At 17.0% G+C, this 20,950-nt stretch overlaps 8 protein-coding genes across 8 annotated transcripts; 3 read left to right on the forward strand and 5 right to left on the reverse strand.

The window, feature by feature from the left end:
* Nucleotides 1-638: 638 nt before the first annotated feature.
* SRAE_2000482100 (Hypothetical protein) lies at nucleotides 639-3,626 on the forward strand (the record flags this gene model as incomplete). The annotated part of the gene is made up of 5 exons (XM_024643749.1): nucleotides 639-824; nucleotides 863-1,359; nucleotides 2,728-2,974; nucleotides 3,015-3,066; nucleotides 3,118-3,626. 5 exons carry the CDS (start codon nucleotides 639-641, stop codon nucleotides 3,624-3,626), a joined length of 1,491 nt encoding a protein of 496 aa, XP_024509386.1.
* A 1,507-nt stretch (nucleotides 3,627-5,133) lies between these two features.
* SRAE_2000482200 (Hypothetical protein) lies at nucleotides 5,134-5,406 on the reverse strand (the record flags this gene model as incomplete). Its single annotated transcript, XM_024643750.1, has 1 exon — nucleotides 5,134-5,406. One exon carries the CDS (start codon nucleotides 5,404-5,406, stop codon nucleotides 5,134-5,136), a length of 273 nt encoding a protein of 90 aa, XP_024509387.1.
* A 349-nt stretch (nucleotides 5,407-5,755) lies between these two features.
* On the reverse strand, nucleotides 5,756-7,204 carry SRAE_2000482300 (Astacin-like metalloendopeptidase; the record flags this gene model as incomplete). The annotated part of the gene is made up of 2 exons (XM_024643752.1): nucleotides 5,756-6,913; nucleotides 7,145-7,204. The coding sequence occupies 2 exons, from the start codon at nucleotides 7,202-7,204 to the stop codon at nucleotides 5,756-5,758; spliced, it is 1,218 nt and encodes a 405-aa protein (XP_024509388.1).
* A 776-nt stretch (nucleotides 7,205-7,980) lies between these two features.
* Nucleotides 7,981-9,435, reverse strand: SRAE_2000482400 (Astacin-like metalloendopeptidase; the record flags this gene model as incomplete). Its single annotated transcript, XM_024643753.1, has 2 exons — nucleotides 7,981-9,138; nucleotides 9,376-9,435. The coding sequence occupies 2 exons, from the start codon at nucleotides 9,433-9,435 to the stop codon at nucleotides 7,981-7,983; spliced, it is 1,218 nt and encodes a 405-aa protein (XP_024509389.1).
* Nucleotides 9,436-11,830: 2,395 nt separating this feature from the next.
* Nucleotides 11,831-12,466, forward strand: SRAE_2000482500 (GPCR, rhodopsin-like, 7TM domain-containing protein; the record flags this gene model as incomplete). Its single annotated transcript, XM_024643754.1, has 1 exon — nucleotides 11,831-12,466. The coding sequence occupies one exon, from the start codon at nucleotides 11,831-11,833 to the stop codon at nucleotides 12,464-12,466; it is 636 nt and encodes a 211-aa protein (XP_024509390.1).
* Nucleotides 12,467-13,566: 1,100 nt separating this feature from the next.
* Nucleotides 13,567-14,106, reverse strand: SRAE_2000482600 (Hypothetical protein; the record flags this gene model as incomplete). Its single annotated transcript, XM_024643755.1, has 1 exon — nucleotides 13,567-14,106. One exon carries the CDS (start codon nucleotides 14,104-14,106, stop codon nucleotides 13,567-13,569), a length of 540 nt encoding a protein of 179 aa, XP_024509391.1.
* Nucleotides 14,107-14,980: 874 nt separating this feature from the next.
* Nucleotides 14,981-16,429, reverse strand: SRAE_2000482710 (Astacin-like metalloendopeptidase; the record flags this gene model as incomplete). Its single annotated transcript, XM_024643756.1, has 2 exons — nucleotides 14,981-16,327; nucleotides 16,370-16,429. The coding sequence occupies 2 exons, from the start codon at nucleotides 16,427-16,429 to the stop codon at nucleotides 14,981-14,983; spliced, it is 1,407 nt and encodes a 468-aa protein (XP_024509392.1).
* Nucleotides 16,430-17,738: 1,309 nt separating this feature from the next.
* SRAE_2000482800 (Hypothetical protein) lies at nucleotides 17,739-18,401 on the forward strand (the record flags this gene model as incomplete). Its single annotated transcript, XM_024643757.1, has 2 exons — nucleotides 17,739-18,277; nucleotides 18,317-18,401. 2 exons carry the CDS (start codon nucleotides 17,739-17,741, stop codon nucleotides 18,399-18,401), a joined length of 624 nt encoding a protein of 207 aa, XP_024509393.1.
* Between the last annotated feature and the right edge of the window lie 2,549 nt (nucleotides 18,402-20,950).

Genomic DNA, 20,950 nt, shown 5'->3' on the forward strand with positions numbered 1-20,950 from the left:
TTTTTATTTTTAAAACAATGAAATTTAAAAATGTTTACACAATAATTTTTTTTAAAAATTTAAGTTGTTTATTTTATTAGAAAAAAAAAACCATTTTTTTTTGTATTTAATACAAAATAAGGTAAAAATGATACAATTGTAAAATTGCATAGATATAACAATAGTTTTTATCAACATTTGGTATATTATGAATCATAATATGAGTATATTTGTGATAACAGAACAAACGAGTATATTCAAGATTGCACAATTTATCTTGAATTAATTTTTTATTTGGTACATTAAATAATAGTTTTTATCATATGAATCATTAAAATGTTTCACAATTATAATATGCAAAGCTTAACTTTTTTTTTAAAAGAAATCATAATAAGTATTATGAAGAGGACTTTAATATTACTAATACTGATATAATGTATTAAAATCTTATCATCAAAAACTTGAGTATTTATAAACTTGATGTTTAGAAATGTTTTTATTCAGGAAATAACAGAAAAATTATGAACTTTATATTTTTATTATTTATTTTATTTAACTGTATTTATAATGTATGTGGATTTTGTACAAAATCATTTAATTATAATTTTCTTGGTACATTAACAAATACAACTACAACTACAGAAGTATGTGAGAATGATATGGATATGTGTATTTATACTACATTTAATGTTCCTGGATATGCAATAGGTATAATATCAGGCTGTCAAAAAAGTGTTGAAAAATATTTATCAAATATAATTAATGAAAGAAAAGATTTAGCCAATATTTTTCACAATTTTATAAATAGTACTTCAAATAAAATTGATATACCATCACTTTGTAAAGTAAGTTAAAAAAATACATAGTAATATATATTTAATAGTATACTTTTGAAATAAAACCATTTATAATGTTTGAAACATTAACTGGAAAATCAGAATTTTTTATACATTGTTATTTACAAAATATTATATATATATCACCACCAACTTCATTTTATCCTCCAAGTAGTCCTGTTATTCCTGTAACTTGTTCTGATGGTGTTAAAAAAACAATATGTTATGAAGGTTATTGTGGAATGATGGAAGTTGGATATATTTCACAATCTAACTTATCACAAATTAATATAACATATCAATCATGTCCTAATGATTTAGTAAATAAAGTTTATGAAATTAGTCAAATTAATGATCTAATTTCAAATAAAGATTTTCAATCAAAAACAGAAGATGCATGTAGTCATTGTATTGCAAAAAGTAGTACAAGAATACTTTCAAATAGTGAGACATTTTCATATTATTTATATACAAATTGCTATGATCCAAACATTGGTAGTATTCCAGTTTTACCACCTTTTCCTAGTTTAAATAATCAACCAATGTCAGGAGATACTACTACTTCTATATCAATGACATCAGTAACAATTTCTGAAGAATCTAAATATACAACAGAAAAAATATCTACAACAACAAAAAATTCATCTTCAAATGTTTATTTGACATTTTCTCTTTCATTTTTTCTATTCTTTTTTTATTTTTTTTAATTGATATTAAAAATTTTTATAATAAATAAAAAAAAAATTTGTAAATTATCTTAATAACAAAAAAATATAAAGAAATTTATTAATATTTACGTTTAAAGTTTAGAATTATTTTAACCAATATCTGAAACAATAAAATAGATTTCAATACATATATTTTATTCTGGAAAACTTTTTAAAAGAAAATATTTTCATTATATGATTAATTTCAATTAAAATATTTAAAAACATTTTTATTTATGATTATATTTTGTTTTTAAATTATAATAAAAACAAGTATTTTTTTTATTTAATTTTTTATAAATTTTTATAATATAATTTAGTTTTTAATAATTTTTTATATCTTTAAAAACTTTTGAAGTATAAAAATTTATAGATAAAATATTAAAAGATAAATTTAAATATAATTTTTTTTTTAATTTTAATATTATTAATTTTATTTTAAAAATTAATTTTTCTTTAAATATTACTTATTATCACTTTTCATTTTTTAAGCTTTTATATCCTTTATATTTATGTCTACATTTAAATTTTTAAATTTTTCAATAATTGTTAGAAAAATAAAAATTTGGTTTAAAATTAAAAAAATTTTTTTTTACAGTATTAGGTGATGCATTAATATTGGATCATTTTATTTATATAACAAATATTGACAGACATCATTTCGAGAACTGTTTTCAGTATATGTTAATACTTAAAGTATTTAAAAAGTATTTGTCAATTTAAATTTTTTAAAATTTCAAAAAATTTCAAAAATATTTAAAATATAATCCTATTTTATTATAGAATTCATTGTTGGTATAATATTTTATAGAAATATTTTTACATTTTTTTTAAATGATAAATTTTTTAATATTCTAACTATTGAAGAATAATTTTGATGACTACAAATCTCATGGCAATATTACTAATAAAATAATACTACATTATGTTATAATTTTTTTATCATATATTTATAAAACAAAATGTTTAAGTAACGATATAATTATATTGACATTTAAGAAAAACGTTAATATTACTAATACATTGATATGATTCATATAAAATTTTATCAAATAAAATACTCAAGTATATATAAGATAAAAATTTTATTTAAAATTATTTATTTACTAATAATTTTTTTTAATAATGTTGATAATATTTTATATTTTTATAATATTATTTAATATATTTTATCACGTTAACGGCACTTGTACTACATATAATAGTTACAAATTACTTGGTAAAGTATATAATTCTAATACAACAACATTACCATGTAATAATGAACAAGATACTTGTACTTATATATCATTAAATATTCCTGGTTTTGTAATTGGATATTTTTCTGGTTGTCCTGAAAATGCAGATTTACTTTTAAGTGGAATATTTGCTTTAAGAACTGATCTTCTTGCAGAATTTAAGAATATTTTTAATAATAATACTAAAATAATTGATCATAATTTACTTTGTGAGGTAAATTTAATTTAATAAATTTTTATTTAATTTTTTTTAGCGTTCATTAGATGGAGATCAACCATATATTATAAATACAATGACAGGTCCAGGTAATTTTTTTGTTCATTGTTATAAACAAAATGAATTATATTTGAATCAAGGAGTAAAATATTATCCCCCTTTAATTGATTCTATTCCTGTTTTATGTATGAATGATAAGAAAATTTCAACTTGTAGTGAAGGATATTGTGCAATGGCTGAGATTGCATCTATAACACTAGAAGGAAAAAGTCAAAATTCATTGCAATTTCAATATTGCCCAAATGATTTAATTAACGTTATTTATGTTATATCAAAAAATTATAATGTAATGTTTAATGATGCTTTACTTTTAAACTTAAATAATATTGGACCTATTTGTGTTGATAAGACAAGTTTTCAATCATTATCCAAAAATGGTTCGTCATCATATTATTGGTATGTTAATTGTTATGTTCCAAACAGCACATATGCTCCACAATTCCCAACAATTCCTAATTTAATGCCATATGTAACTATAACTACAACAACAACTAAAACTATTGAAACAGTTACAAAAATTGCTAGTTTCTCTAACAATATTTCAATTGTTTCACTTATAATATTTATAGTAATTTTTTTTTATTTTTAAGCTATAATTAAAAAAAAACATTAATTTTAATAAACTTTAATATTTTTTTTTATTTGCCTTAATTGAATATAATTTTCTTAAAAGTATTAAACTTTAATATATATAAAATATTTAATATTATAATTTTATTATTAAATCTATTTTTATTAAAAACAATTTAAATTAGAAAAAATAAAAAAGTTAATTATCTACAAAATAAGTATTTCATTTATATCATGTGCTTATTAAATAAGAAAAATGTTTTAAATAAAGTTAACATATTTGATATCAATATATTTTTAAAAAAATTGATAATGATATCAATTTTTGCATAATAGATAAAAGTGAAGTTTAATATATTACTAAATAATGTGATTATTGTTCATTATAATTAGTTTTACTCTACATATAATACAATTGTTATCACTTCAGACAGATTGGAATATATAATAGTATAAAAACTTTTTATTAGTTTTTACAAAATTAAAAAATTTTCAATCATTTGTTATTTTAAAAGATAATTTGTATAAATATTTTTTAATCTAAGACTTTAATATACTGTCAAGTAAATCAAAATAACTAATGAATTAAAAAAATTTTTTAAATATATTTAATCATGTGTTTATATTATAGACATAATATTTTAAATCTTATTTAACAATAATTAATTGATTTTTATACATAAATATTAAAACATTTAAAACATAAACTATAATTGTAAGTGTAAAACAAAAAAATAACTAAATATTAATTAATAATTTATATTGAATTAAAATAAGAAATTTATATTGTCATCAAACAGTAATGTCTGAGGCATCATAATATAAAAAAGAGAGATTACCCTATTTCACATTTATTTATATACTTTTGTTTATTTTTAAACATTGTTTATAATAATTAAAATACTTTGCCAAACTATGCGTATATTTTCAAAAATTAATCTTCTTGGAGCTTTTAATATATCTTTTCACAAATCATTACTGGGATTATATTATTTTATTAAATATAAAGTTTACTAAGGTGAAAATAAGTGTTTTTTTAATTTAAAAAACAAATTAAATTATACTTTTGTTTATTTGAAATAATATAATTCAACAAAAGTAAAATATATATCTAATAAAAATAATTTTAAAATCAATATAATATTACTGTAATTTTAAAAAACTTTTTTTTGTTTACATAAATTTGTACGACTTCAATTAATTTAATAATGTGTAATACTTTAGAAACGGGTAGTTAGACACAATAAAAGCTTTAAAATTATTTTACGTAAATAATTAGTAAAAAAATAATTTAGAAAAAGAAAACTAATAACAATTTTTTTAAATTTTAATAATTAAACTTCTGCTTTCATAAAATTACATAAGATAAGTCTAATAACAATTTTATCTTTCTCACATTTTAAATTAAAAAAATTATTTATCTGATTAAAATCATTATTATAATGAAATTTAGTTTTTATCGAAAATATAGCTTTAATGAATAAATGTTTCAGGTGATGATGTAATACTAAATTCACAATTATGACTTATAACAGACTTAATTTCATATAATGTTTGACTGCTGTCAAATATAAAAATCCACATTTATCAGATACCGTTGATCTACGAGTTTGACAATATCTTCCATTATATCTATTATGACAAAAACAATTATCACAATTAGTAAAATCTGTATTTCCACCAATAAGACGTATGAAAAATGAAAAACAATTATTTTTACAATAATGTTTGTTTATTAAAGAAACATCTTCATCAGCTAAATAATCATTTTCAAAATTATTGTAAAATGATTTTAACATCAATCATTCAAAAGTTTTTTTTTGTTAAAAATAGTAAAAAAAAATATTTACAAATTTCATAAGACATTCTTAAATTATATAAAAATAATTATTTAGTCAAAATAATTTTATAATTATTTCAAATATTACTGTTTTTTTTTCTATTTAATTATTTTTGTTTATATATACGATTTCAATAAATTTAATAAATTTTAATACTTAAGATAACAGATGATTTTAATAAAAGTTTGTTAAATTATATTTTTTTTTATATAAATAATATGTTGAATATATTTTAAAAAAATTTATGAGATAATTCATAATTCACATAAATTTTTATATATTATTTTATTTTCTTAAAATTTTATAATTATTTTTTTGTTCTATCTGCTGATGGAGGTATTATTTTATCACTACTTATTTCTTTATATTTAATTTTGACATGTTGTCCTGATTTTATTCCACGAAAAAATAATAAACCATAATTATCTTCTGTTAAAAATCCTCCATTTATAATATAACTACATAAAATAAGTCCTTCATGATATTTATTTCTTTCATATCTAATTTCAATATAACCAGTTTTTGTATTACAAGTATATTCATTTCCTTGATTATTACCAAAAAATGTATATTCAATCATAATTGATGTTTCAGGTGATGATGTTATACTAATTGAACAATTAGAACTTAAATCTAATGTAAATTCTTTATAATTTTTATCTGCTTTTAAATCTAAATCTTGACAATATTTTGTTCTAAGATATGTAGGATGTTGACAATATCTTCCAGTATGAGTAAATTGACATATACATTTATTACATGAATCATAATCTGGAACACCTTTATTTAAACATTGATACATTGGATTACATTTATCTTCACAATAATATTTATTTAAAATTAATATATCAGTTTGTGAAAGAAAATGATTTGTAATATTTTTTTTTTTATTTTTGAAATCAATTACTTCAAAAGTTTTTTTTTTATTATTTTTTGCATATTCAAATTCATTTAATGCCATAACAGATTCAAAATCATATTTTAATCCATATGTATTTACAAATTTTCTAGTTTTTTGTTTTACATGTTTAAGAAAACTATCATTAATATTTTTTCTATGAATAATTATATAATCATCTGCATCTGGTCTATTATGTTTAAAATCAATACCAAGAGCATATAATATCCATCTTATAAAATTAAGTGGAGTTGCATTTTTTATATTTATTGTAATATTTTGATAATAATTTGTTTTAAGTCTTCTTCCAAAAAGATTATCACTTTCTTGTCCTGAACGAAAATATAAACCTGTTTTATTAATATTAAATTCATTGTTTTGAAGTTTTTCAAATTTAAGACATGATTTATATGCAATTTCACTAATAGCTCTATGTAATTCAAAAGAATGACCAAGTTTAGAATCAATCACATAATATATTTTTGTTTCATTCCATCTAAAATTTAAATTTCTTAAAGCAACTCTTTTATTTCTTTGAATAAAAAAATCATTTTCATATATTAAATTCTAAAAAATATTTTATTTATATTATAATCAATAAAAATTATATTAAAAAAAAGTTTTTTTTTTATTATGTATTGTAAAATAATATATTCAATAAATATAAAAATATATTTTTTTAAATTATATGTTTTTAAATTATTAAATAAATTATAATTATAATAACTATTTTTTACTAAAAAAATTTTAATTTTTAAAAATATATATATATATATTTTTTTTTTAAATAAACCATACCTCAAAAGCTCTTATTAGATGATTATTAATTAATAAAATTAATATGTTGATTAATATCATTTTATCAGTAAATAAAATTTTAAAATAATTAACATAGTTCCATTATATAAAAAAATTTTTACACCTGTTTAAATTAAATTATTTTTTTTTTAATTTTTTGTTAACACAATTTTTTTAATTTTTTTAATATAAATTTGATTAAAAGTAATTAGTTTTGGTTGTAATTTTGTATAAACACATAGTTAATATTTAAATAATTTATCAAAAATTTTAAAAAATTCAAAAATAATACATCAATTCAAAAAACTTCACATTTTTTTAAAGAAATTTAAATTCGTTATAAATTATTTTTACCATTCTTTTTTTGTATCATATAAAAAAAAGAAATAAAACTTATTTATTAAAAAAATATAAATTATGATTGTTATTGTTAACTAAAAAATAACTAAACAACATCTGATTTTTTTTAAATAAATGAGACTTTTAGTTTTATTTAATATGATTATTCCAAAATTAGGAAAAATAAATTTTTTCTAACAAACAAAAAAAATCTTGAAACAAATAGTATAAATATCTTATAAAAAAATAATTATATAATTAAATATAACTATTGTGATTTTAACTTTTCTTTTGTACTATTTTGTTTTTGTTTATATGAACTTTTATATTTCTTTTTTTAATTAATAACGCATAATACTTAGTAATTATAAATTTGATTTACTAGAATAGAATTTTAATTTTACTTTTTTACTATAAAATAAAAAAAAATGTTTTAATTGCAAAAAGAGTAAAAGATATTTTTTTATATTTTCTTGTCATAAAAATATCAATCATCTCTATGTCTTAGTCTCTAAATCATCAGTTCTAGTGTTACGTGGAATTTGTCGATATCTAACTACAACTATTTTATTTGGTAGACTACCATTTGCCATTATCATAATATAATTATCCTCGGAATAAAGTCGTCCTTTCGCTTTTGAATTACTTAAGACAATTCCTTTGCTTGATTTATCTTCTTCAAATAAAATTTCAATATAACCAATATTATGTTCATCCGATAAATATTCTTTTCTCTCTTTAACTTCATAGAATTCATAGTTCATTTCAATTATTGTTCCTGGTTTTGATGTTAAACTATATGTACATTGATTTATTAAATGAATGGTTATTTGATCATATTCAGCTTTTGCTTCAAAATCAAGAAGTGGACATTTTGAGATTGTGTTAAATATAAACATTTGGCAATATTTTCCTTTAAAGTATTTTGGACATAGACATGCATAACAATTTCTATGACTTTGAATTCCACCATTAAAACAATACAATCTGTTTTCACAATGTCTTAAACAATAATTTTTATTTAAAAGGTAAACATCATTTTCCGAAAGATGTTCGTTATTTTTATTTAAACGATAATCTACTTTTTGTATTCTTTCAAAAGTTTTTTTTGATTGATCTATTCCCATGTCAAATTCACCTAGTGACATAATAGAATTATAGTCATAGTTTAAGCCAAATGTTTCCATTCTTTTTTTTTTGTTTCTTCTTAAGTATTTATGAAATTGCTTTTGTATGTTATCCTTGTTAATAATAAGGTAATCATTTCTATCAGGTCTGTTATGCTCAAAATCCATACCAAGAGCATATAATACCCATCTCATAACAGTAAAAGCAGGTGACTGTGCTGCATTTAAAGAAATATTTTGAAATCGGCCAAAATTTAATTTTCTTCCTAAATGAGTTCCATAGTTATCATGCACACGAAAATATAAACCTTGTTTTCTATTATCAGTACTATCATTTCTTAATAATCTTTCAAATGTAAAACATGACAATGATGAAATTTCTTCTAAGGCAAAGTGTATATTTGATTGATCTGTTATTGTAGGATCTACTTTATAATATATTTTATATTGTTGCCAGGTGTAATCTGAATTCTTGTGTATAGCTCTTTTATTTCTTTGAATTAAAAAATTATTTTCATAATCTATTATCTACAAAATATAAAATTATTTAATTTTTCAATATTTTAAGAAATAAAAACTATTCTATAAAATATTTTTTTTTCTCATATAATCAGTATAATAAAATGTTGAAATATAAATTTTTAAATAATATTTTTTTTTCTATAAAAAAAGAATAAATTTTAAATTATAATAAAAATGATATATGAAATAAAATTTAATTAATAAAAAAGATATATCATTCAACTTTAATTTTTTTTACCATACCTTAGTTGCTTTTATTAGATAATTATAAATTAATAAAGTTAATATGTTGATTAATATCATTTTATTAGTGATTAATAATATAAAATAATAAATAAAATTCTATTATATAAAAAATTTTTTACACCTGTTTAAATTAAATTTATTATTATGTATAATTTTGTGAAAACTTTAAAATTTGAACATTTTCGCTTTTGAATACTTTAATTTTTATTATTTTAATTTACTTTTAATCATTAAAAAACATTAATGAATAATCTCTGTACAAACATTAAATAATATTAAATAATGAAATATATTTTATTTTTAAAAAAATATTTTTGCATACTAATTTGAATGTTTTATTGAAATGATAAAAGTAAGTAATTTCTTTGTTAATTTTTATATAATCAAAAATTTTTTTTACGTAATAAATTTTAAAGTTTACAGTACAAAAGTATATAAAAATCATTTTTATTGTAATAAAAAATTATTTTTCTAAAATTCTTAAAATTTTTCAATACTTTATAATAACATTTATGCATATATAAACATAAAATATAATTTACAAAAAAATGTATTTATTATTTTAAAATAACTTTCATGCTTTACATGAAAAATTAATTTAAAATCACATTTTTTTCTTTTTAAATATAATATCTGTAAATATCAATTAATAGTTTTAAAATCAGTTTATCAAAATTGTTTTTGTTTAAAAAAAACTTTTTTTTTATTAAATAAAAATATAAATAGTTAGAAACATTTAACTTTATAGAGTCATATGTTTTTTCTTTTCAAAATTTTATGTACAATAATTGTTACGAAACTAGTAAAATATAGACTTGTATTATGAATTTTAAATGTAATTAATTATTTAAAAAAATTATAAATATGTATTTTATATTTCTTTATAAAAACATTCGAATATTTGTATATTGATACGATCAGTATTTATAATTCGCTTATCATTATATTTTTTTAATTTTAACAATCATTAAAAATTAAATAACTTTTAACATATATTTCTTACTTTATTTATTATTTTATGAAATGTTTTTGAATAAAAATAATATGTTTTAAAAACTATATGTGAAGTAAGAGAAATTGATAAAAAAAATACAATAAAAACATTTTGTATTTTAAAATATTTTAAAATTTTTAAATAAATTATCAATATTAATAAAAAATATAATAAAGATGTGACAATTTTTTTAAAAAATTATTCTTGATCAATGTTGTACTTTGATACTTTAAATATTAATAGTAGTGTAAACAATTCAAATTTAAGAATTTATGTTATTTTTTTTTTGTTAGTAAGTTAAATTTTTAAAATTTTTTGATTAAATAAAAAAATATCATACTTCTAGTAAGTTTTATTAATCAACCTATTAAAAGTGACAACTGATTACATAATGTTAAGATTATATTAAATAATTGTAATAAAATTTAAATTGTAAAAAACTTCTATTATCTAAAAAATAGTTTTAGTAATTTTCTTTCAAACTATCTTAATTATAAAATTTCTTATAGATCATAGATTTATTTTTATTTTTTAATATTATATATCATTTTCGTAATATTTTTAATATTTACAGTAATATTTGATTCACAATTATATAGATACGAATATTTTTAATATATTAATATCAATGAATATTAAATATAATAAATTGTTAAAATTTTACGTTTTTTATGTTAAAAGAAATGTTTTACGATTAGTTATTATTAAAAAAAGTACAAATATTATGGTTAAAACTCCTACTCATTTTGATATTACTAAAATTTATAACTAATAAACTTCTATAAATTTCATATTTCATATTTTTTTCTAATATATTCTTAATATAAAATTTAAAAAAATGATTTATTTAAAAATTAAAATTATTTTTAATGAAAATACAAATATTTAAAAATTTAGTGCATCAAACAACAAATGTAAAGAATAAATAACTAAGAATATGAAAGAAATATTACTGATAATAATTTACATTATAATATAGTAAAATATTAATAAAAAAAATTAAATTTTTAAAAACAACATATGTTTTAATAATTACTTAACTTATGATTATATAAAGTTAGAAATATTTTAATAAGATATTATTTTATTAAATTTAAGTATAATTTCAAAATGATTTATGATATAGAAGTAAAAGCAAGAAGTGAATATATTAATTCTGCTTTAATAATAACATTCTTTCATATTCTATTTTTACCTATAAATATTATTATATTTTCATTTACAATATTTTCAAAAAGATTAAGATCATTACCTGAAGTATTTAATATAATTCTTTTTAATACAATAACTACATTTATATCAAGAAATTTATATGCATTATTTACTTACTTTTGGTGGTTTTCATATTTTACAGATAAGGCTATATCAATACATTTAACTAATATTGTTGAACATTTAAGATATATTGGTATGAATATGATTTTTTTAACACCATTTATTTTATCATTCTGGAGATATATGATGATTGCTCATAGAAAATATATTTCAATGATATTTTGTACAGTAATATATATTGTTTTATTGTTACCAAATGGTATTGAATTGTATGACTCAAGTTTAGTCTCAAAAAATTTAATTGATGGTGATATTTTTTCTCAAACTTATACATTTTCATATAAATTTATTTTTTTTGTTTTTGTATGGCCACAAATAATTTCCCCATTTGTAACATTCTTTTTTATTTTTGAAATTATAAGAAAAGTAAGAAATAGATGTGGTCAAAGTATTACATTATCAAGTACAGATAAAATGACAAAAAATGTAACTATTTCATTAATAATATGTTCTATACCACCAATAGTTGCCTCATTATTAACATTTCTACTTCATTTTTTGTTTTTTTTTAAAATAGCTCATGTTTCACGTTCATTATGGAATATCTCTGAAATATTATTATCATTTATTGGTGGATCAAATCCAATATTTTTGGTTTGTTTTATGAAACCATTTCGTCTTGCTATTCTTGATTTTGTCAATCCAAATATGGTTCATCATTTACAAACAAAAAAAACATGTAACAAAATAAATGGTTTTACAACTATTAAAAAAATTGTGGTTGTAGATAAAAATGAATGTGAAAAATTGGAAGGATAATAAAAAAATTTTTGTTAATTTTAAAAAAAATTAAAAAATGTTTTTTATGATTTATATAAGGAAGTAAATTTAACTATAAAAATGAAATAATCTTTTTTAATTAACATTACATATTTATTTATGTTTGAATAGTTTATTAAAGAATAATAAATTTTATTCATAGTTGTTTTTTTTTAGTTTTTATTAAAAACGTTAAAATTACTATATATTATTTTAAGTATGTAACATAAATATAATAAATAAAATATGAAAATATTTGATTCATATTTCTAAACTTTATCATTTTAATTCTTAATAAAATTTAAACAAATCATATAGAAAATACTTTATGGTTAAAAAAGATTATAAAGATAATAATTTAAATTAGAAAATAATTACAAATTATGTAAATAAAATAAAATTAATAATACTTTTTTTTTTATTATTTTAAAATTTATCTTTTTTTTTTATTTTCAATTAACTATGTCTTTCTTACTATATGAATATTATTAAAAAAAAAATTTTTTTTAAAGACATTTTTGTTTAATATTTTTAAAATTTATTACTATTGATACAAGAATATAAATAATTAATATGAAAAATATTTATTAACAATAAATATTTTAGAAGTTGTACTTTAATTCATGATCAGTATATACTTAAAAAAAATCTTTTCATAATAAAAGTTATTTAAAAGCTTAATCATGTAAGAATAATATTTTATTTTAAAAATATATGAATATGTATGTTTTTAAAGTATTAGCATTCATCATAACTTGTATAATTTTTTTATTACAATTATATCTATCTTGGGTATGCTTTTTTGTTAATATAATATTAACAATTAAATTTTAAACTATATTTTAGTATATATTGAATAAACGACAAATTTTATCAAGAAAAAATATATTTAAAATATTAATTTTTATCATAACAATGGAGTTATTTCAACAAATATTATTTATTATTTTTAATATATCATAAATAAACTTTTATTTTTATATGATTATATTTTAATACATTAATATAAATTTTTTTAAAAAAAAAAGTTTTTAATAATTTTTAATTTGATAAATATTCATTTTTATTATAAAACAAATTTTATAATTTTACTATTCAGATCATTGAAAAATGGTATTGTTTAAAATTATATCATTTCTAAGAATGAATAAACTATTAATAAAAACACTTTGTATTTGAGAATTAAAAGTTGCTAAAAATGAATTAATATCTTGAATATTTGTTAAATTAGTATTATGAATAATATTTGTAATATTTGTTTCAATATTTGAAATTAAATTAGATATTTGTTTGAGTGAAAAAATAGGAATTTCTATAATATTTTCAATTGTTTTTTCTGTTGTAGTTAATGATAATGTTGAGTTAGAAGTTGATGTTAAAGGAGATGATGTGAGGGGTACTTGTGATGTTGTTCTGTTTAATTTAATTAAAAAAGGATTTGCAATTTTACTTTTTGTCACTGGAAATATGGATAATGTAGTTAATTTTATTATATCTGTTGATGGTAAGGTTGTTGAAAGAAATGATGTTGTAGAAACATTTTCATCTTTTAATGTACTTGAAATAATATCTGTAGAAGTTAAAAAATTACTAGATATGTATGGTATTGAAGTAACAGGTATAATAACTGTAGAAGTCATTGCATTTGTAGTTGAAGAATTTGTAAAACTTCCTAAAACATCATATGTGTAATTTGATAGGTATCGATTTATGATACTACAAATATAGCAAGGAGGGAAAAGTTTAATATTATCGTTAATATAACTAATATCAGTTAAATTTAAAGATAAAATATTTATAAAATTAATTAATAATAATAATAAAATTTTATAATATTTCATAATATCAAAAATAAATGTTAAACAAAAACATTTCCCATATTTTTAATTAAAAAAAAACTTTAATAATGATAATCTTTTAAATCTTTTATAATATAAAAAAAGTCTAAAATTTATAAACAGCAAATAATAATATCATTAAAAAATTCCATGTTTATTTTAAATTGATAATCTATTATAATTTAAAATTTATTTTATTATTTTATATATATTAACAAATTATTATTATTTCAAAAATATATATAAGCTTTTTGTAATCCACTTTTTAATTTAAAAGAAAAGTTGACTATTCTAAATGTGCTAATTAATATTATTTTAATGTAAATTTTTTTTTAAATTATATAACTTGTTAGAATAAATAATATTTTTTTTTACCTAAATACTTTCATGTACTTTTAAAGCATGTTATGATAAAACTTTAGTACAATTTATTATTAAAAAAAAATATATTTTTTATTGTAATTTTTACTTTACTTATGTATCATGTTGTAATTAAAATTATTTTTTTTGCATAGTAAAAAAGTTAATTTATAAAAAAAAATATATAGTTAAATATGTTATTATTAAAAATATTTTATTATATAAAGTATAATAAAATTTGTAATATTATATAATAATTATTTAATTAATAAAATATTACTGACCAAATTTAGATACTTTTTCATTTAAAATAAAATTAATAAAGTGAAAAAGTCATATTTATCTTGTTAAAATCTTCTGCACTTCTAACATGAATAATAGCATGATTATTTTCAGTTACAATAGAAACATTGCCCATAGTTTGACAAATTAAAGCTCCAGTTAATGTTTTATCTTTATAGTATTTTATTTCAACAGCATCTTTTTTATCACAAGTATATCTCTCGTTTAATAAAAATCCAAACAAGTATGTAACATCTATTTTAATTTTTTTACCATAATTAGCTTTTAAATGATAAAGACATTTGCTTTCACCTATAACATTTATATTTTGTTGAGTTGAATTTACAAAATATAATTGTTGTCCACATTTATTTATATTTTCTTGAATCTTAGTACATTTTCTTCCTCCATAACCTCTAACACATTTACAATAACCACATCTTTTAGGATTTTGATATCCACCATTATAACATTTCATATTATCTTTACAAATATGTGAACAATATTGAAGATTTAATAATTTTGTATCAAGAAAAGTAAGCCCACCTAAATGACCTATTGTTTTATTATAAAGACCATCTTTAGGTAACATAGTTATCATATCATTTATACCAAAAGCACGTGCACGATAATGCATATTTGATCCATATTCATATTTTATACCAAATGTTTTGCTATCATTAGCTTGAATTTTATCATAATTAACCATCATTCCACGTTTTACATTTTCTGGTATAATTGTTAAATATTTATCTCTATCAGTTCTACATTGTTCATGTTCTGATCCTAAAGCATGCATAATTTCGTGTTGAACTTTTCCAAGTGTATCACATCCTGCTGGAATACTTACATCTTGAAATTTGTCATTATAAATTTTTCCCACAAAACTATAACATGCGGGTCCATTAATAAATTGTAATCCTGGTTTACCAAATGGTTGCCAAAAAATTTCTTCAAATGTAATACATGTTTTTTGTTCAATTTTTTTTATTGCATTACGGATTACTTTTCCATTATTATTTCTTACCCAAAATTGAATTGGAAATTGCCAATTACTTCTACTAGCAACTAATTTTCTTTTTAGTCTAACATCAGTTTCATTTTCTAATACTTTAGAAATATCAATTCCATCTTCAGCTCCTTTTTCAACAACCTTATCAACAATATCATCAGCTTGTTCTTCGGTAAGCATTATGTCACCTTCAAACAAATTGTTATTTTCTAACGATCTATTATTTACATTATTGGTTTTATTTTCATCGTTTTTTTTTTGTCCTCCAAATACGAATGAATAAATTTTGCCTAAGAAACTTTGAATATATTTTGTAATTTCAAAGTTTCCTCTATCTTCAGCTGGAATTTTTGAATTATTCTCAGCCGTCTAAAATTATTAGAATAAAAATTTATTGTAAAATAATATTACCGATATAAATATTGTAAAAAAAGTTATCAGTAGAAAAATAATTAAAATATTTTTCCTCATTCTTATAAAAGAATGTATAGTAAAATGAATATTATAATAATTTAAAAGTTACTATTATATACTCTCGTATTATTAATATCTTATGGTCATACAAATACAAATAATATTAATTTTTTAACTTTAACAATGTAAAAAAAATATCTTCATTTATTTTACAAATTTACATATCAAATAAAAATAATATATTAAATTTACTTTTATAACATGATAAAATATATAACAATGAAAGTAATATATATTTAAATCTTAAAATAATACAAACTTTTATTTGATTTTTATATTTTTCTAACATATAAAAAAAGATTTTGATATTGAATAAAAGAAAGCTGTTTAAAAAGTTTTTTGTTTTAAAAGTACAAATATTATATAAATGTTTTTGGTTTATATAATTAATATTACTAAATTAGATGTTAAATTTTGTACATATTTTTTTTTAGAATATTTATATTAATATTAATAATTATAGCTTTAATATCATTAAAATAATAATAGTAATTATAATAAAGAAAAATGGTCAAAGAAAATTTTGTCTTTTTTATCTTAAAATATAATAATATATATTTTAGTAAAATAATGTTATTTAAGAAATAATATAATAATTGATTATCTTAAAAAAAATAAACTTTAAAATTGATTTTTAAAGTATATAAAAAAGAATAAAAAAACTATTAATTAAAAGGCAAAGTAATTATGATACTAATAACTTAATTATTTTGTTTTTTACTCAATGTAATTTAATTTACAAAATATTTTTAAATATTTCTAACTATTTATATATAAAAGATTTAAATATAAAACATTGTCATTAACTGTTTATTGGTAATTAAATTAATAATTTACAGAAAAAAAAATAAAATTATTTTTTTTTTCAAAAACAAACCTGAACATTTATAAATATATAATTACTTTAGCATTTTAAAAAAATTTTTTACAACAATAAAATCTACTAATATCATTTTTTATTATTTAAGAATAAACTTATGGTAAATACATATAATATATTTTTGTATTTAATAAAATGTTGAATGTTATTGAGATTATTCAATGGTGTTATACAATTCCTTCACTTATATTGTACAGTATATTTTTAATACGACTTGGTAATAAAATAATAGTAAAAAAAGATTCAAATTTTAAAAATTCTTTTTTTATTCTTATATTTGCTAAAGGATGTGTTGATATAATTGACATAATATCTGCTATGTTATTATCACGATTAACAACTATATCAAAATTTTATTCTTTTTATATAAATAATAATTATCTATTAAATGTATTTCATTTTTTAACTACCACATGTTATACTATAATGTTTGAACTTATGTTTATAACTTCTTATACAAGAGCAATAGCTATTTGTAAACCAACTAAATATGAATTATGGGTTTCTAATAAAAAAATTTATTTATATATTGTAATTTCTATTTGTATTGGATTAATTATTGGTTCAGTTTCAGCAACTTATGAAAGTAAATATGTTTTTGATTTAGGAAATGATAGATTGTTACCACTTTATATTAATTCAGATTCATCTTATTTTATAGCTGGTTATACATTAGGATTATATCTTCCTTTATTAATAACATCTTTAATATTAAATTCAATTGCTGTTGGTCAATTAAAAATGAAAAAAATTGATTCATCAATAAATAATAAAGCTGATGTAAATTTACAATACTTTTCAGTAATAAGTTTTATTATATTTTTTATTTTTGGTACTATTTATATATCACGAGCAATAGCATTTTTTGTTGATATAGAATTAATAGCTATTATTGGCCAACAAATTATTCCATATGTTGTTGATGCAGCTACCTTTGGACTTTTTTATCTCTCATGTATTACTAGGTATTTTTAAATTATTTTTATATTTATATTTATTTCTAGTTCACAATTAAAAAAGTTATGTTTTTTAAGGAAACAATCATTAAAAAAAACTTTAATAACTGTAAAAAATATAACAAAAACATAATATTCATTATTTTTAAAGTTAAATTTTTGTAAATATAAAAAATAAATCTTTTGTAAAATATATAATTTATGATATTTATAAAAATTAAATTGTATAAAAGATATAGTTACTAAATTATATACTTCTAAAATATATTAATTGGTTTGTTTAACAAATTTTAGTGTTATTATTTAATTGAATTTCTAGAACAGGTGTAAAAATAATTTGTAATTATTATGAAAAATATATTTTAAAAAAAATAAATTATTGATAATTATGTAAATAAAAATGTATATTTTTAATAAATAAAACTATATTTTATAATTAAAAAGAAACTACGTTGATTTGGTAAATTAAACAATAAAATAAATAATACGTTTTTGAGAAAAAAAAAATAATAATTATATTTAAAAAATATTGTTTTTTATGCGATTATTTTTATTCTATTACGTAATTAAAGAAAAAATTGCAATTAAAAAATATAAAAATATATTAATTAACATTTTATTTATAAGTTTTATTACATTTTAAAACAGTTAGTATTATATTTTTTATAGAAAAAAAATTTTTTATATTTTTAAATCATTCAATATTTAAAAAAAAATCATCATTAAATTATTTTTAAAATATTAATTTGCAATAAAGAAAAGAAAAAAAGATATTTTAAAAATTTTCTGCCATATATGTAACATTTACCAATGAATATTTAATTGTTCTATTTTGTTATTTTTTATAAATGAGTGTTTTATTTTTAACTTTTAAATTTTATAAAAATTTTTGTCATAAAAATTTATGTGATAATTTAATTAACAAGTTTTCTTTCTTTTAAAAAACTTTTTTTTTAGTAAAACTAAAAATTTTAAATCATATGGTTTAAGAATAAAAATATTACTATTTTTATGATAAATATATGTTACAAAACATTTTATTTAATTTTTTCCTTATTATTATTAAAAAAATCAACTCAAATTTTTGTATTGTTAGTTACAAAAAATTTTATTTACAAATCAAATTAAAAAACTACTTATTAAAAGTTTTAATAAATATATTTAAATTTTTTTTACTTAACAAAAAATAATATTATTTATTACATTTGTTTTTCATAAAAATACAATAGTAAGAAGTAATATTAAAATCATTTTATTATATTTCATTTTTTTTATTAACTTTTTTATTGAACAATAGTTTTTTTTATTTTAAAGTTTTTTATACCAATAGTATAAATTTTTAATTGTTAAAATTATTATTAGAAACATAAATTTATGATAAAATTTTTTAAATAATAGTTTTTATATCTGATTATTATAATTCTTTATAATAAATAAATATTCCCTAAAAAAATTAAACTTTAATAAACATAAAAAAGTTTTATTATCATCTAACTTTGTTTTTATCATTTTATTAATCCGCTATTTACTACAAAAGTATTCAAATAATAATTTATATTTTTTTCATTTTCGTCTGGTTGTAATAGCACTAACATTTCCACTTATTCATTTTATTAACAATAAACTTTTTTATTATTATATAAAATGTTTTTGAATTAATATTAATATAACTACTCAAACGAAATTAAAAAATTTACAATTTTATTAATAACTTTATACAGTATCTAAATTATAGTTACTAACCAAGTTGTTGAAAAAAATAAATGGATTTACTAGAAAACTTTCAAAAAAATCACACATATAATAGAAATTAAAATAGTTTTTTTTTTGTTTTTTATGAATAAAAATTTAAGTCTCATTAAACATTTTTTGTTGATAATAATATTATCATTTTTCTCAAAAATACAGCTACTATTACATTTTTAAAATATATTTCATAATTAATTTCTAATCTAAATAAAATTTTTTATAATAAATATTTGTACTTTAAAAAAATTATTTTGATTTTTAATCAAATGTTTATCAAAATTATTTTTTTTTTAAATAGCAAATTTATTAATGTAATTATGTTGAGATATCACAAATTAACATTTAATAGATACTAATTTGAATATAAATAAAATTTAATGTGGTCATGTATAAAATTTACTACTATAAAAATTACTACTATAAAATTATAGTATATCGTATTTACTTTAAATTTTTTATCTTTTATATTTTAATTTTATTTATTTTTTAAAAAAATCTGAGAGTAAACTTTCCGCCTCTATAAATTAATGTTATGAATAATTTTTTTTATTGTAATATAAAAGAAGAAAAATGTTAGAAAAGTTTTGTATTTTGAGAAAATTATTTATTTTTTGATAATCAATTTAAATATTTTGATTCATTGACTAAATTATATATTTAATTAAATTGTTAAAATTTTCTACAAATATTTTAATAAAATTAAAAAAGATATTGTATTCTTATAAAATTGCGTTAATTAAACCTTTATTATGTAGTTTAATATAGATAATTACTTTTAGTTTCGATGAAAAAAATATTTTACTTCATAACAATTAGTCTAAATTTAATTTTTTTTTTAAAAGCATTAAAAAATTATATAAAATAATTTTTTTTAGAATACTTCATATGGTAATCTACGTCTTTCTCAAAAGTACGTTTTTTTTTATATAAGTA

This window comes from Strongyloides ratti (genome assembly GCF_001040885.1).
Source record: "Strongyloides ratti genome assembly S_ratti_ED321, chromosome : 2".
NCBI lineage: Eukaryota > Metazoa > Nematoda > Chromadorea > Rhabditida > Strongyloididae > Strongyloides > Strongyloides ratti.